The 16,465-nt window shown below is 48.1% G+C and overlaps 7 protein-coding genes across 7 annotated transcripts; 4 read left to right on the top strand and 3 right to left on the bottom strand.

The window, feature by feature from the left end:
- Positions 1-488: 488 nt before the first annotated feature.
- Positions 489-2,598, top strand: NFIA_032390 (catalase; the record flags this gene model as incomplete). Its single annotated transcript, XM_001265571.1, has 8 exons — positions 489-807; positions 859-917; positions 973-1,134; positions 1,187-1,311; positions 1,361-1,450; positions 1,500-1,767; positions 1,827-2,022; positions 2,069-2,598. The coding sequence occupies 8 exons, from the start codon at positions 489-491 to the stop codon at positions 2,596-2,598; spliced, it is 1,749 nt and encodes a 582-aa protein (XP_001265572.1).
- Positions 2,599-2,868: 270 nt separating this feature from the next.
- NFIA_032380 (uncharacterized protein) lies at positions 2,869-3,286 on the bottom strand (the record flags this gene model as incomplete). Its single annotated transcript, XM_001265570.1, has 3 exons — positions 2,869-3,011; positions 3,069-3,191; positions 3,259-3,286. The coding sequence occupies 3 exons, from the start codon at positions 3,284-3,286 to the stop codon at positions 2,869-2,871; spliced, it is 294 nt and encodes a 97-aa protein (XP_001265571.1).
- A 2,047-nt stretch (positions 3,287-5,333) lies between these two features.
- On the bottom strand, positions 5,334-7,057 carry NFIA_032370 (neutral amino acid permease; the record flags this gene model as incomplete). Its single annotated transcript, XM_001265569.1, has 7 exons — positions 5,334-5,564; positions 5,620-5,817; positions 5,870-6,228; positions 6,294-6,625; positions 6,681-6,753; positions 6,810-6,823; positions 6,891-7,057. 7 exons carry the CDS (start codon positions 7,055-7,057, stop codon positions 5,334-5,336), a joined length of 1,374 nt encoding a protein of 457 aa, XP_001265570.1.
- Positions 7,058-8,606: 1,549 nt separating this feature from the next.
- Positions 8,607-8,831, top strand: NFIA_032360 (uncharacterized protein; the record flags this gene model as incomplete). Its single annotated transcript, XM_001265568.1, has 2 exons — positions 8,607-8,767; positions 8,819-8,831. The coding sequence occupies 2 exons, from the start codon at positions 8,607-8,609 to the stop codon at positions 8,829-8,831; spliced, it is 174 nt and encodes a 57-aa protein (XP_001265569.1).
- Positions 8,832-8,836: 5 nt separating this feature from the next.
- Positions 8,837-9,668, top strand: NFIA_032350 (uncharacterized protein; the record flags this gene model as incomplete). Its single annotated transcript, XM_001265567.1, has 2 exons — positions 8,837-9,182; positions 9,229-9,668. 2 exons carry the CDS (start codon positions 8,837-8,839, stop codon positions 9,666-9,668), a joined length of 786 nt encoding a protein of 261 aa, XP_001265568.1.
- Positions 9,669-12,841: 3,173 nt separating this feature from the next.
- On the top strand, positions 12,842-14,371 carry NFIA_032340 (zinc-dependent alcohol dehydrogenase; the record flags this gene model as incomplete). The annotated part of the gene is made up of 5 exons (XM_001265566.1): positions 12,842-12,950; positions 13,007-13,102; positions 13,170-13,397; positions 13,460-14,040; positions 14,093-14,371. The coding sequence occupies 5 exons, from the start codon at positions 12,842-12,844 to the stop codon at positions 14,369-14,371; spliced, it is 1,293 nt and encodes a 430-aa protein (XP_001265567.1).
- A 608-nt stretch (positions 14,372-14,979) lies between these two features.
- On the bottom strand, positions 14,980-15,588 carry NFIA_032330 (cupin domain-containing protein; the record flags this gene model as incomplete). The annotated part of the gene is made up of 1 exon (XM_001265565.1): positions 14,980-15,588. One exon carries the CDS (start codon positions 15,586-15,588, stop codon positions 14,980-14,982), a length of 609 nt encoding a protein of 202 aa, XP_001265566.1.
- Positions 15,589-16,465: the final 877 nt, after the last annotated feature.

Raw genomic sequence — 16,465 nt, 5'->3', positions numbered from 1 at the left:
TGGGATGGGAACCGGATCTACCTATAATAGATGAGGAGCAATCCGTATCGGTCAGGCATAGTATCAGGGAAATTCAAGTTTATCCAGATCTAGAACGAATCGAATTATCTTGGTCTGGGAGTCTGTCAGAGCATTAATGTTACCATACTGACCGAGCGACACTAACGATGATATGACCATTGCGCGGGTAATGCTTCCATCAACTTGGCTGTTTCCCAAAGAGGACTGCCATTTCACTTCAATTGACTCAATTCCTGCTTAATCAATACTAATTTCCGGCATGAACCAGTATTGAATCATGATTTCCTTCGTTACTGCATGCGATCACGGGCGAACGTCATGCTGATCCCATTATTTGTGGAGCAACGGAAGCTACCGAGTCAATATGATGACGAGCAATAAGTATATATTCATGTATAACGGGTTCATCTCCAGCACAACACTATGTGATCAAATTGGTAAGACCAGAGATAATTTGAATACTTGCAATGGCATCCCATCCTCTTCAGGCGATAGGCGAGGCCGTCGGGGCGGCGGGAGCTGATCCTCGCCCTATGCAGCTTTCTTCCTTGTTCCAGGGCGCCAACGATGGGCCGGCAAAGACTGCAGCTAAGTTGACCGGTGTCCAAGCTGCAGGGAAGAGAGCGGATGATGGACCGTACTTTACGAACAATGAAGCTATTCCGTTTCCTGACCCAGCCCACAGTAAGACTGCAGGAGGCATACCCGTAGCGTCCGATACCTTTCTGTTCCAAAAGCAGCAGCACTTCAATCGCTCGAAGCCACTCGAGCGGATGGTCCACCCTTGTAAGTTATCACTGTGAACCATCCATTGTCACTCGAGCTAACGATGTCAAGGTGGCAGTGGAGCATTCGGTTATTTCGAGACCACCAAAGACGTATCGTCACTGACTAAAGTGAGCTACCCCCATACAGGCTATAGGGAGCAAACGCAGATTGTTGATATTGTAGGCGCATTTCCTGAGGTCTGCTGGCGTGAAAACTCCAGTCTTTGTCCGCTTCTCGACTGTGACTCTGGGCCGAGAGTTCCCTGACGAGGCGAGAAATCCACGGGGCTTCGCCATCAAGTTCTACACTGGTGAGGGAAACTATGACATTGTGGGATTGAACTTTGTATGCCTACCCAAATCTCCGCGCAAGCCAGCGACTAACATCGGCGATACAGCCCGTGTTCTTCTGTCGTGATCCCATTCAAGGCCCCGATGTTATTCGCTCCCAGTATCGGAATCCGCAGAACTTCCTGTTGGACTACAACTCCCTGTTCGATCTGCTCGCAAATACTCCCGAAGGGTGAGCGAGCCATGGATATTATCGAAACCCAAACACTAACGGATAATAGAAACCATGCGGGCATGATGTTTTTCAGCGACCACGGCACGCCTGTGGGGTGGCGTAACCAACATGGATACGGATGTCACACATTCAAGTGGTAGGTAGAGATCATGATCAGACGGTATACATACTGACGACGTCTCCAGGGTTAACAAGAATGGAGAGTTCGTGTATATCAAATACCATTTCATCGCAGATCACGGACAAAAGCAGTTCACTGCCGAGGAAGCCATCCAGATTTGTGGTGAGGATCCGGACTTCTCAAAGCGTGACCTCTATCGGGCCATTGAAAAGGGCGAAAAGATCAGCTGGACGGCGCACGTCCAGATGATGAAGCCAGAGGAAGCTGACCCGGCCAAATTGGGATTTGATCCATTCGATGTCACCAAGGTGTGGCCCAAGAACCAGTTCCCGGTACGTACAACACCTGGATTGAGCCCCGGGATATCATCACTGACTCGTTACATCGACAGTTGCATGAATTTGGCAAGCTGGTCTTGAACAAGAACCCCGAGAACTTCCACCGAGACGTGGAACAAGCCGCCTTCTCTCCTGGAAGCATGGTGCCGGGAATTGAGGACAGCCCGGATCCTCTGCTGCAGTTCCGCATGTTCTTCTATCGTGACGCACAGTATCACCGGATTGGTGTCAATCTGCATCAAGTACCTGGTATGTAAAATCTTCTCATACGAGGGATCCCAATTAACACACATAGTGAACTGCCCATTCATGGCCTCGTCCTACTCTTCACTCAACTTCGATGGTCCATTGAGAGTGGATGCAAATCACGCGATGAATCCTCAATACACGCCCAACAGTTTCGTGCACAAGTTCAGACCGGATACTGCCGAGGCGCCCTACCAGCTGGCAGATAACACTGTGAGCCGCAAGTCTCACTTCTACCACGAAGGGAAGTCGTCGGAGTATGACCAGCCGCGTGCTCTATACCAAAAGGTCATGGATGCTCGAGCAAGGGAGCATCTTCATTCCAACACTGCACGCATGCTCAAGGTGGTTGAGTATCCCGAAATTCAACTCAAATACCTAGCACAGCTGTACTGCATTGCTCCGGAGTACGCAAAGGGCGTCTATGATCTTCTCCCGGAGCAGAAGTTTGATTTCAGCCAGGTGAAGGTCCAGGCTCAGGGTGCTGAGCGAGCAGGAAAGGAGGCCAAGTTTCTTCCTAGCAAGAGTACCGATATTTTGGCCGGAAAGTCTCCAGCAATGCCTGTTTACAATCCGTGATCCTCCTTGGCCTGTCATAGTTCTTTAGTACGTGATGGTTGTCTGATCAGAGGAATGAAAGGCACTGAGGCTGTCAGAAGTTTTCAAAATTTCTATTGATACTTGTCTCGATATTACTAATGTTGGGTCCAAATCATAATGTGACCCGATGATCCATTGAAACAATTGTATTATGCACGAGAGATACACATACCCATAAACATTCCTAATGATTTGGTAGCAGACTGGCTACATCTGGAGACGCAGAGTCCAACCAAGGCCCTTAAAAGGCTAAAAGTGAGCTCTATGTACAGACAGGAGTCGAACTTGGTTTTGAGACTGCCAAAGCTGGATTTGTCTGCGAGCATCCATCTGCAACACCAAGAAGAAAATCATCCACTGCAGCATCATAAGCAGCTCCGCAGTTCGGATCACTAGAATAGCATTAGTATAGGTGTTCGTGCAGTCGGAGTTCATCAATGCTGACACACCTTGACCCTCCGCTGGCATTGTTAAAATAGGAGCAGATATCATGGGAGAAGCAGTCTTGGGTATACGCATTGCCAAGTGCAGTGCCCGTGCATCCTCCGCCACATCGGCCATTACAGGAATAACTGATAGATTTGTCCGATTAGCCCGACTGCGTCTAAGACGCCTCAGCAAAGTGCAGCTTAAACTTACTCTCCTGTTCCAGCACTGTTGGTGCCATAATTGCTTCCGACCACCCCGACGAAGGAACAGCTCCGCCCGGCACTATTGATCCAAGTGGCTGTAGCAACAGCGCCAACTTTCAGACAGGTGACTGATCGTTTGTTGATGGCCATTTCTGTTGTCGAAGGCATTGCCATGGCCAACAAAGGCAGTAGGGGAAGGATCGTGCTAACATTGGCTATCATCTTCAATGTTGGTGCGCTTGTGGTTGGTATATTGCAGTTGTTGCTGGCAGTCTGTAGGGCATCCTAGACGTTACATATGGCTTTATAGTTTGCGTATTTGTTATAACGATTACCTAGGGCAAGCCACAAGGCCTGACTTTCGACTCATCTACCCGTGGGATCATAGGTACTTTCATACGTGAACCTAGGAAAATGACAGACTTCGGAGATATTCTCGGAAGACGATCACTCTTATCCATGTCACTCTTTATTGTGTTCCAGGTATAGCATCAGTTGACACCATTTTCGTGATGATGACGCCTTAGTTTTTCCATAGCCTCCAGAGAGCCCTTAGGGTTAAGCCTCCAATATAGAGGCCTAGCCGTCAGACGCTTAAAGGCGAAACGAATATGTGCTTATCTCCAAATAATGCCTCCAATCACTAGCACCCAAGTAATACTGAGATTCCGCGCCAACCCCGAGTCGTCACGGACGGTATTGCCGGCTCGGTACTCCAACATGACCAGAGATCTATACCCGTTCTGGGGTTATTCCTATCGATTTTTCAACGAAAACCTCGCCATCAACTAGCCCAGTAACAACTCCTTCATTGCAGTGTGAAATGTGATCAAGGCCATTGCGCCCCCAGCACCTTCAACATTCAAAATCGGAGTATATGTGCACACACAGTTCAGGTCCTCTTCTTTCATTTGCGGGATATATACAGGATGCAAGTAGCCTGGATAAACATTATAAGTACACTCGCCAACACTTAAAGACATCCGGTATAATGTCGGGCTTCACTATTGAATTTGGTAAGACACCACAGAGCACTCCCCGCATCGCGCTACATAGTCTCTGGAGAAGCACTCAATGCGCCTCTAACCCATGGGAGATATGAAGTTGCCATCGATGCCTGGGCGCAGGTATGGATGAAACGGTAAGCCAGAAGGCACCCAGAGTCCCATTGATTATGGCAGTACTCTCCTCACTGGCTTGTGCAGCCTGTGCTCTATCCGTGCCTCATGTGGCGCCCCGACAGGCGTCCAACACTCCTCTCTATTAGACGGTTCTGGAGGGTGATAGCATCTTCAGCATTGCGGCCAAACTTGGTCGCGGTGTCTGCGATATCACGCGCGCCAATCGGATGATGGACGCGGAATACCTCTTCCCTGGGTTCTCTCTGATCATGCCGGATGCAGCCAGAAACCCAGGCAATGACACGTGCGTCGTACAAGCTCAGAACGTTACTGCAACCTGCATCTATGGTGGCCGTCTTGACTATACCACTGCCACCAATGACACCATCAGCCGAGTCGCCCTGTATAAGTTGAGCATCACAGTGGGCTCGCTATGGACAGAAAACGCAGAGAAATCTTCAGTCTGTCTTCGCCAGACGAGGTCCTGCCAGCTAACACGTATATCAATGTCCCCCAATGTACGCGCAGTGTTTTCACCATTACAGCATTTGAATTCACCTACGGCGTGTTCAAGGACCCCAGAGGAGAAATACGGTACGACAGTTGGGCAGATCATCACGCTGAACTTTCGTTACCACTACAGTTCAGCTGTGGGAACGGCCGCAGACGAAGCCCTGGGGCTATCCTACCCATCACCCAACCTCTAATGTCTCCATTGGAGCAGAACAAGTTGGCGGACAGGAACACGATCCGCTCCACGTCAAACTCTCGTAAATAGCAGATCTTGTAGATTGGAGAACCATGACGCTAATGTTCCCTCATGACCGCCGTATCGAAACAGATCTTACGGAACTTTCACTAGAGGTTAGGAGGCTGATGTATAAGTATAGAAAATCATGGCTCTATACAAAAGTGTCAAATGGACATGTCTATTTACAATTAGCTATTTACAAAAAACGGACTAAGCGTCCGTATTGGCACAGCTGAAGCTGCTGCTGCTGGTATCATTATGGATGGCCGTGCCTGATGCATATAAGCCCAAGACACAGAGGGCCAGACCGAACAGGGCAATGGAGATGTTGAGGATGGTGAGCAAAATCTTACGAGGGCTGGCAAACCAGTGCCCATAGTTCAGATGAAGCCAATAGATACCACTGAGCCCATAGCTGAACCAACTGGCGAAGAGCGCGCTCTACAGCTTAGTTAGCATAGGTCTCAAACGAACCGGGGGATAAAACTTGACTTACTATCAAGCCGTTCAGGTCACTGAACACGGGAATGGCCTCTGCAATGACCCAGGCGACAACCCAGCAAGTCAGACCGAGACCGATCCAGATCCCGACAGAGCGTTTGCTACGGCTGTGGATCAGATCCGACTTATGGCAAAGACGGAAATAGATGTATTTGAGACCGACGTGACCATTGACCACACCAGCTCCAACAATCTAAAACTCAGTTAGCATGCATGCTCCGGTAGCCAAAGAAAATAAGACGCACTGTAGGAATAGCAATGCCGAAAGCGACCTTCTTCATCACAGGTCCTGCAGAGATCAGAGCCGGTGATGCTACGTCTTTGCCGACAAAGTAGTAAATCACCACGGCGGCAGTGAGATACAAGCAAATCTCAAAGGATTGAAGCATGAACAGCGACTTCTTGAAATCTCTGGGGTTTTCCATTTCGGCGATCAGGCCGAAAAAGGCAACGTGGGCGCAGTAGGCAAAAACTATGTTGGAAACAGCCTGGAATCCGGAGTAGAGAGTGGTGTCGACAGTCGCCTCGATAATGCGGTGGGGGTGATCTTGCACACCGACAGAGATCATGGTGATCATGACGGCGCCAAAAATGCTGAGGAACGCTGTAAGATATGGGTTAGTACCAAACTCGCGTTCTACTTCCAAGTGACCTCAATGGACTACTCACATGCAAACGAAATCCAGGTCAACCCCTTCATGGTACGGGGGATCGAGAGGACCATGGAAATAACCATGCCAACGACACTAAAGACGATCGAGCAGGTGCCATGCTCAGTGATAGTGTTCATCATGACCCGAAAAGTCAGGATATGGCTCCCCATGACGAAGATAAAAAATAAGAATTGACCCAGACCGAAGATTTCCCGGCCAATAGGGCCCATTAGGATCTCTCCGGCATCCCCAAGGTTCTGGATTTTAGGATATCTCTCTCTAAATAACCCAATATTGTATCCAGTGTAGGTTGCGAGCAGACCAAGACCGACAATCAGGATGACAGCTCTGCAAGCGTGTCAGTAACGGCAATAACTACAACCTTCGCTATTGAAGCACTTACGGGACAAGACCCAGAGTAGCCACAGCAGCCGGCAGGGATAGCACACCAAGCGACACAGATTCACAGATCATGACTATATCAAACAATGTTAGAGGCCGAAATGACGATCACATCGAGGAAATCTCGTACGCAAGCCGCATTGCCTAGAGTAACGAAAAAGCAACGGTCAGCAAAGATCCAAGCCCACTGGTGAGATTGTCCAACACATACCACCACTTCAACGTCTTATACTTGATCTCTGCAGACTCCTCGTTTCCAAAGGCATCTGCAACCTGACCAGTCTTGAGTTGGCCCTCCTCCTCATAGTCCGATGTGTACTTGGTCTCTTCGACTTTCTCAGTCCTGTATGCGGGAGGGTTCGCGTTGATGGCCTCCATGGTGTTTCAATCTGATCACTAGCAAGGGAGGCAAGAGAGACTGGACAAAGGCGCAACAAGCTTTGAAGAGAGTGAATGGAGTTCAGGGCGGATCGTCTTACTGATATATGACTCGACAACTAAGTTTTCATTACTCCGTACTGAGGTGCCGATCCACCCCGGTGTGAGGCGAAGTTCTCCGTCGCCCCATACTTTGGATTCTCTATACATAATGAAAATTGACCAAGACCCACCACAAAGCTTGGCTTCGGAGTTGGACAGCAGGTCCCATTCGTCCAAAAGATCATTGGATGGATCTTCTCCGTTCAAAAATTGGCCACCCGGACCGATATCGGGTATCCGTCGTCTATTGAGACTGAAATGATTCTGGAATCTAGAGGAAACCGGTGACGAAGTTGGGGACTCCGCGTTTCATTTGTCAAGATTATCAATCTATCATTTGCGCCTCCAGGGCTCATGATTCCTTTCTCTCTCAACTGCTGCCTACCTGTCTTAAGCCTAAGCCTTAAATTCTTTAGAGTTTGGCCGATGTAACACTAAAACCAGATGACGGGGGCAGAATCCTTCGGCTGTTCCAGAAATACGACTGCAAACTTTAGATATGGCATGATGGCGCTCAACTTGCTCTACTATGATTTCACTTTTCTTCCAGGTGCTTCCTTAATTTATCTGTGTCTTCGGCGTAATAAACAGAGATTTAATTACTATTTATTTCATATATGAGTACTGACAAAAGTAGTGTGTATAAATTAGAAGGCGATTAGAAAGCAAGTACGGAGTACGTAGCAGGGCAGGAAGGAAAATATATTTTCATCCACGTGACTGCGGAACATTCCGATGAGATCATGGCTATTATTGACACTTAGTTGACCAATCCAAGGTTTGGCAGCATTTCTACAATTGTTCATCTATTAAAATGGCAATCTAACAGGGAGAATTACTGCAGTGAGGAACGAGGAGTGCCTGATGGCCTTGAACGGCTGCCCAGGCCGGTCGACGAAATGAAGATCGGCAGAAGGAGAGGACATGGGAGCCGGGGAAGAGCCTATAGAGGTTTGTTCTGCCGACAGAAATGACCAGATTCACGTCTGCTGGAGTCTATCTGACGCCTAGACTGTATATAGATCACATCTGGAAGACATTTCCTCGTTCAAAGCGACAAACTATTGCTCTATCTACTGGAGTATATAAACACAAGAATGCGAGAACCCAAAAGATTCATGCAGGAAGCGTACTAGCCTGGTCAAATCAGAGTTGGTTGGCGTAGATGCAGGTGGACATGACAAGCAATGTAAGCCGCGCAGTCGCGAGCTTGTTGGAGGTAAGCCCATCCTGGCTTCGGCTGTGATCAGGACTTCAGATTGGGCTATATCAGCAGGCCCTTGCTAACAGCCTTGGTGTTAGAATTAATTTGATGTCACTAGCCTGACGCTATTGCCCGTCTAGCTTAGGTAGAATATCGACTCCTGAACCCAGCGGAATCGGCAAATAGATGGAGTCCATATTTCTTCTGCGTAATCATCTTCCGAACGTCGACTACCTTAACAGTATGTCTCACGATCAGGCCCCCCAGATCTGGACGCGAGCGATCAGTCAGTATGGACAGATTACGGAGAAGGCCCTGGACCTGGCGTCACTGCGGGAATTATGGACGGTGGGAGACCTCCTAGGAACCATCGAAACGGAGAATAAGTCCTTCCTCAGAGGATGGTAAGTGATGGTTAAAATTGTTGTGATCACCTGGTTGCTAAGGTAGCTTAGTTTATATGGGTAGATTTCATGCTCAAAGAGCTCGTCAAGAAGCGGGACGAAGGAAGCATTCGGAAAGCACTGGATGAAGCACCGAACGGTCTGTCGCAGATGATCCGACACGTTCTGAAGGACATATCTGAGAGTCTAGAAGACTCCCCTCAATATGCAGAGGACCTGAATGAAATGCTCACCTGGGCTACCTGTTCACGTCGCAGCTCAGATTGGCCGAAAATGGAAAGGCCGGCTCGAGTGAGATCTGCGAAGGCAGTATGCTTCGCTCCTTCTCCTCAACGGAAGGATGGCTTGGCGACGACACAACTTCAACGGAGAGCAATATATATGGGAGAAGCAGATACTCATCACTGGAGACTGTGTTCGAAGACTTGGACAGTCTACCTGATTTCGACTCCGACCCAAAGACAACATACGTGACGCTGAACGCATGCCTCGCTGGGAGACCTTTTCAGAAGTGAATAGAACTGTCAAATCTGCGGATGGCTGTCCACCGATTGGAGTCAGCTTCCATGAGGCGAAAGTAACGCTAATCAAACGATACCATGAATTTATCTCTTACCCGGAAGACTCCCCAAGAAGCGATATTGCGGCTGTACTCCCGTTCAGAGCTAGCAGGTCGGTCATCCCAGCCCTCAAGGACATTGATATTCATCAATGCCGCGAAGAAGGCAAACAGACCATTGGAATCTATCCTGCAAGGCTCTTTTTTGGCCAGTGGGCGATGCCGAGATTTGTCATGTTTACCGGTGACGTGCCCCTCCTGGAGGACATACGGGACCTGTTCATGACCTGGCTCACCGGTTCCGATATGCAGGAGGCGTTACCACCGGTCGAGAAAGGGTGATATGACTCGTTTGCCTCCGGCAGTATTCACGGTATTTTCCTCCGCCCTATCCGGTACATTGCCAAGAGTTTGCTGGGGAATCCGGCCTCGACATCGAATGGGCATCACATTTGCCAGTTCGTGCACCACGTCTTAGATGGCCTTGGACTCTGCTATAACCAACTCGGGGAGTTTGAGAAGGGATTGTCTCTCTACAGAAAGGCTCTTGGGTACAGCAACCGGTGCAGCACCTGTGTTCCTGCAACCATAGCATATCTGACCGTGGATGGAAGATTCACGGAGAGCACGGGCCTGCTACAGGAAATGCACGAAATCATTCCAGAGACTGACAGCACAGGCCTATCGGAATGTTTGTTGACCCACTCCGAACTATTTGACGCCTTTACACACTGGTTCTCGGTGGTAGAGGCGTACCACACGTCCAATACAGCCTACATAGTCAATGCATATACGAGTGCTACCAAGGTTGCATTTCGCCAGGCTAGAACCATGCAGGCTGCGAAGTCTGGAACTCTACAGGGGCGTCTTTCTCCAGATCTATAGACACGACTCTTTGCGGGCTGCGCGGTTATGGGAGGGAGTCATCATACCTACCGTGAGAAAAGATCAGATGGAGAGATTACCCTTGTACTGGAGACTGCATCTAACTTTCTGGTGACTCACTACTTAACTCAGGCTATCAAAGTGGGCATTGATACAGTTGAGGGCTGGAGATACAGCAAGATGCTGAATTACTCACGCAGGGAAGGGCTCTCTATGTCAGTCAGAGTACAGACCCACAGGAATCTAGGAAGAATCCCCTCATGCAGACCACTTCATGGCTAATTCAGAAGTTGGATTAATCATGGGGAATTACTACAGAGCTTCTGGTCAGAACATCAGGGCAATGGCCTGCTACGCCGCACAAGTCAAGGGGGACCTCAGGCGACAGTGATCCGTTGAATGATGGAATGGCATTTGGCATTTTGGCAACTTGAGGATGTCTTCACCAGTGTGGGTGACAAGGACAGCGCAGTCACAATGTCGCTCACTAAATACAATAATGACAGCCATGGCAAGGATGAGGAGTTGGCCGAACAGTTTATTATTTACAGGGGGTGTCGCAGGTCCGTTGAGATCAGCAATATCTCGATTTGCCAATATTATCACAAAATCTTACTCTGTATGATGTATTTGCCACTGCAGAGGAGCGGAAGTATTGCTGCCATATCTGCGGTCAAAAGCATGACTGGATCCTGCTTCCTCCCCTACCAGAGGCCTTAAGACAGCATGGTGAAGGGCAGAAGATACGTGTTTGTGGGGGATCATTGGATCAGGCTCGACGAGCACAAACATTAATTGATGCTGAAATGGGGCATCAAAAAAGAGAGCGATCCCAAGTACGTATTATGTCACTCTATACAGCCTTGTTAATGAAAGGTTGAGTGAGGCTAGCTTGCTGCAACGGCATTCGTCTAGCGTGGAGAATATCAAGCCATTCAGACAGGAGAAGCGTTAGAACGCAGGAAGTCCCAGTATTCGTTAGCTGACACTGTTCAGCCCATTTTACCATTCGAAGAATTTTGCATGAACCCACCTTCAGCTTGCTGTTATCCGCGTCGTCATCCTCAAGATATTGTCCGTGAGGAACAGCCGCATCTTTATGAATCCATTCTTGCCAGATTCCGCCCCGATCAGCAGGAGGATCATTCACTCTCCAGTTGTCCGCAGGATACTCGTAGATGTTGTATTCCCATTGGTCCCTTTACAATTGAGAATCCGTCCTACGGTTTTATTGGTCCCATCTCCGAAGGCTAGGGGTACCTCTTCCGATGGAAATGAGCGGGCAGCGTGGTCGATGACGAAGAGCACAGCCCCGGGGCGCTTCACCTCCGGTGTAGGACCCGACTCTCGTGGAGATTTTGTCGATGGTTCAAAGGTCCAACGAGGCATTTGGTTGTTCTTACACAATATAACCCGCCGTGGACTCTGAGATCAGAAGAGTTCCATCTAGGGTTCCGATTGCACCTTCGTAGATGCCGGTGGGTTTATGGCCAGCGCTGAGAACCTGCATTGACCTTTAAAAGCTGTGAACTATGTCGAGCAGCCTTCATTGGTGGCTCTGACTGCACTGATCATCGTGGCATACACTGCAGTGGTTCCAGGATAGACCATTTTCTCGGTGTGGAGGAAGGTTGTATGTGCAATGATGACATGTTTGGCTGTACTGACTGGCCTAAGATGACTGCCATCCCGGTGATCTGCACTATATTACCTATTGAATAAGCTAAAATAAGGCTTAACTGGGGTGGGAAGGTCCCCGAGGACAACGAAAAAAAGTACTGGGATACATGCGTATATCTATCTACGGGCCATCATACAGAATAGCCAGTTTCTTTCTTCTTTAGACATTGTTGATGTCCTCTACTTGTCTCTCTTCGCTGTCTCAAAACACACAGACTCGAACGGGCCGAGGTCTCAGTTCGCCAGATTGGAAATCGACCCATCCCTTATCAACTATGGTCATTTAAATAGGCAGTAAAACATAATGACCGGAGATTTGGGTGCGACAAGTTGTGATGGTTAAGATTTGTCACAATGACGGATTGGCCGCAAATGGGAGATTGCTAATGGTCTAGGCTCATACTTAACTACATCATCAGAGTACGCAAGACTCAATTAGCTGTAACTTCATAGGGGTTCAAAGTAGCCGTTAATGATCAGACTTGCGAAGCAAATAACAATAAATCTACTATAGGGACATCGATTCCGCTATTTGGCATGTCGAATAAGATTCCATTGCTCAGGAACTTGTCAAGCCCAAGACCGCCAACCAAAGAAGGCATCCAGACAAAGAGATAGTAGTGTAATGATGCGTTCAATAGAACTTCTTATGAGCAAATGGTTATTCAGTCGCTGCTAACCGGTCTAGAACCAAATTGTGGCCAAGCGCCTCGGGTAAATCTTCGAATGCTTATGATTCGCATGACATCAAGGTGGGATTCATCATCCTAGCTCAGGTTTGGCCGAGATATAAACCTGGTGATGTAGATATAGTGTCAGGGACGCTTAAGACAAGATAATTAATACAGTCCGCTCATTGCGATCTTCACACAGACTTCAGCTGATCAAACTTGACTATCGAAACAAGGAAGCAGGAAAGCGACTAAACCAGAAGTTAGTGGAAATACACAATGTCCACCTCGATCACCGCACACGTCAGCAATTACGGGGAGAAATATGGCGACCCAAGCCAAACAATGAAAGCCTTGACATGGCAAGGCAACCGTACTGTTAAAGTTGGTAAGTAATCTTTATTGCAATTCAAGCATCTCAAATAATTCGAACGCGTGTCATAGTTGAGACGGCCACCCCGAAGATCATTGATCCAGGCGATGCCATAGTTAAGGTCACAGGCAGCACCATTTGTGGGAGTGATCTACACCTGTACCACGGTATGTCATGACTCTGCATGAGATAATAAGCTAGATCTGCTGACACGCTACCATTTTCGACATGCAGGGGCCATCCCAGAGCTGCAGAAAGGTGATATCCTCGGCCATGAGTTCTGCGGCATCGTCGTCACCGTGGGCCCAGGAGTCCAGAAGGTTAAAGTGGGCGATCGCGTCGTGGCGTCATTCCAAATTGCCTGTGGGCAGTGTTATTACTGCAAGCAGGGGCTGTCCACAATGTGTGAGCGGACGAATACAGGCGAGAGTGCTACTAAGCTGTACGGGCAACGAACATCCGGTGGGTTTCCTAAAACAACCATTGTGATCTTGGTGAGGCTGCTATACTAAACTCTGTCTTAGGCTTCTTTGGATACTCCCACTTCACAGGGGGCTTTGCCGGTGGGCAGTCAGAATTTGTTCGCGTCCCGTATGGTGACGTGAACCTCCTTCATCTGCCTGATGACGTTCCTGATGAAAAAGGACTCTATCTTTCTGACGTCTTGGGAACGTCTTGGAATGCTGTTGTCGACACTGGGGTTAAGGAAGGCAACACTGTGGCAATCTGGGGAGCTGGCCCAGTTGGACAAATGGCAGCTGAATACAGCTTCTTCCATGGTGCTAAGAGGGTTATCCTCATTGACGGCGGCCAGGGAAAATGGCGACTAGACTTTATCAAGAAAATTCTGCCCAAACTGGAGACAATTGACTTTGCAAACCTCCCAAAGGGTGAATCAGTCCCCTCGACTCTAAAGAAAATGTGCGATGGCCACGGACCTGATGTGGCAATTGAGTGCGCTGCTGGTGAGTATGAAAAAGGCTGGGCCCATTACTTTCAGAAATTACTCGGCATGGAAACGGATACATCTGAACTGGTCAATGAAATGCTTATGTCTGTCCGTGGGTTTGGACACTGTGGTATCACAGGCGTATATGCTGGTTATGTACGTGGTACCTTTTCTATGGTGAAACAAGTCCACTGACGGTACAATGCAGTGTAATCACTTCAACATCGGCGCCTTAATGGAGTGTGGGATTAAGCTCCATGGCAATGGACAAGCTCCTGTGCAAAAATACTGGAAAGAGCTGTTGAGGTATATTCAAGAGGACAAGATCCACCCCCTGGATATGGTCACCCACAGGTTCAAGCTCGAGGACATGGAGAAAGTATATGATTTATTTGATAAGCGCGAACCGGGTATGCAGAAGGTTTTCATACAGACAAGATTTTCCGCATCTCCATCCCCAGGATCACCCCCACTAACAGTGCTTTGAGTTTTACTTCATTGAGGAAAATTATACTAGCAAGTCTGGATGTTTCACATGGGTTTGCACATCCGAAAAGTCATACGCTCAAACCACACAGCTGTGGAAATATTTCTACTCAAGTAATTGCAATAAAATCAGAATTGTTAAAACAGTCATCCTTGACTGAGGGAGCGGACAACAATATCTCGCTCTTCTCTTTCTCATAATGAAACTGACGTCTCCGACAAGAGCTCCGCGGGGAGGCCCAAAGTCATATGACTCTTCCTATATTATGCTTTATACTAAGAGGAAAGGATTTCATTGCCTGTAATTGACGCAATGTAATTATAGTGGCTACTGGACCAGTAATCCTCTACTACATTCCTTACATACTCTTTTGGACCCTATCTTCCGGGGCCCGCCCAATTCAGAGAAGTTGGTACCCCTTAAGACAGACACTGGCATAATAGTTTGGGTATTGATTATAGGAAGTGGTGGAAGCATGATCATGAGAACCTATAGAATACAGTGTGATTAGAATGAGTGACCTCCGCCAATAGGCCTCGAAAAAATGCAAAGTCTTCGAAAGTCAGAGACAGAATAACTGGCAGTAAGATACACCCCTGCTGCATCATTCAAGTCTGTTTCAGAGACAGAGTCAAGTCCATATCAATGAGCCCGCTTTCCACTTGCACCTTTTCAATAGGCAGAAACACAAAGAAGATGCGCAAGACACCAGAATTGTCACTTTTTTCAGTCACATTCCGCCAGGAATGAGCGGTGCCTCGCTGAACAATTACATCGCCCTTTTTCAATATTTTTTTCTCGCCGGAATCAAGAACTAGTTCTGTAGTGCCGTCTATTATAACAGCATAGTCGAGAGTTGTTGTTCGGTGCATCGGGACCGCTGAGCCCGGTGGTACCTCGATAACGGTGCAGGATGTGCCGTTGGGTGGAGGCAAAGGCGACGGCTGCGAGAGCTGGGACTGATAGTGCTTGATGTCGAGATCGGCTTTGGAGGCCGGGTTTGTAGAACTTGGAGGCGAGAGCCCTTTCACAGGGAATTCATTTGTATTGTAGGCCAGAACATAGTCTGTCGCCGGTGGCTTGTCCGGGGGGACAGGGAATCCAGAGAATGATACCTGTTCACTAATTGCGCTGCTGAAGACAGCTTTGCCGCTTTTAGGATCATGGGCTGTTATGATGCGACGAAGCGGCTTCGGCTGTCTTTGTCCGGCTGACATGGTTGAAGCCAAGATCAATAAGAGGGTTTACAGTAGTGTATCATTCAACAACGTCTTACATTAAGACTGGGGCGTATTCCATAATTAATCCAAGCATTTGATACTTATATTATCAAGTTCATGACATATACCATATGACTCAAAAGTAGGTCATTGTACAGTTGATACCTTTCAATGACAGTTGTGGGACGGAACTATGCGTAAAGTTAGGATGAATGAACCACCAAGCTTTACCATACCTAAGGAATGCTTTTCCTACAGAGTGGCCGTAGCCACCTTGTCATCTTAAGGTCATCATCGTCCCAACGAAATCCTTAACTCATGTGCATGCCATGGCTGAAGATGTCACCACCTGATCCATACAGTAGGGCATTGGAAAGATAACCCAATGCTCTGGGCTATATATATAATGGCTGGACATGATTCGACCATGTAGAGGTCTGTTGTCCCGTGGGGATCGCGAACCAGCACATACTCTTCACATTAGCAGTACTCGCAGTAGCAGATCTCTCAAGCACGTGGAGGAGCAAAGGTCAGAAAACCTTGGTGCCTCCATATAAATGAATATTCGGCAATGAGGTATCATTGTCCAATGGATATTGCAGGCTAGCCTTTCTAATTGGAATTGCAAGGCCTGCAAGGTGCACCTCTGCCCGACTCATCTAACACACAGGCTGAAAAGATTTTCAATTGTTGGGTGTGTTTCCCATCGTGCACCTAATTGTCCTGCGTCGAGAAAACTACGAACCCAATCGGTCTGTGACATCGTCCCTCTTGCGGGCATTAGACGACAGTATGGAGATGGTCCAGAAGAGAATGGAATTGGAGACTGTGTTACAATGTATGGTACCCTGGTTGGGTCAGGAATTGGATATAT

This window comes from Aspergillus fischeri, genomic scaffold (genome assembly GCF_000149645.3).
Source record: "Aspergillus fischeri NRRL 181 1099437636247 genomic scaffold, whole genome shotgun sequence".
In the NCBI taxonomy this organism is placed as follows: Eukaryota; Fungi; Ascomycota; class Eurotiomycetes; order Eurotiales; family Aspergillaceae; genus Aspergillus; species Aspergillus fischeri.
Note: the sequence above shows the minus strand (reverse complement) of the source record. Positions and strands in the feature narration are given on the sequence as shown.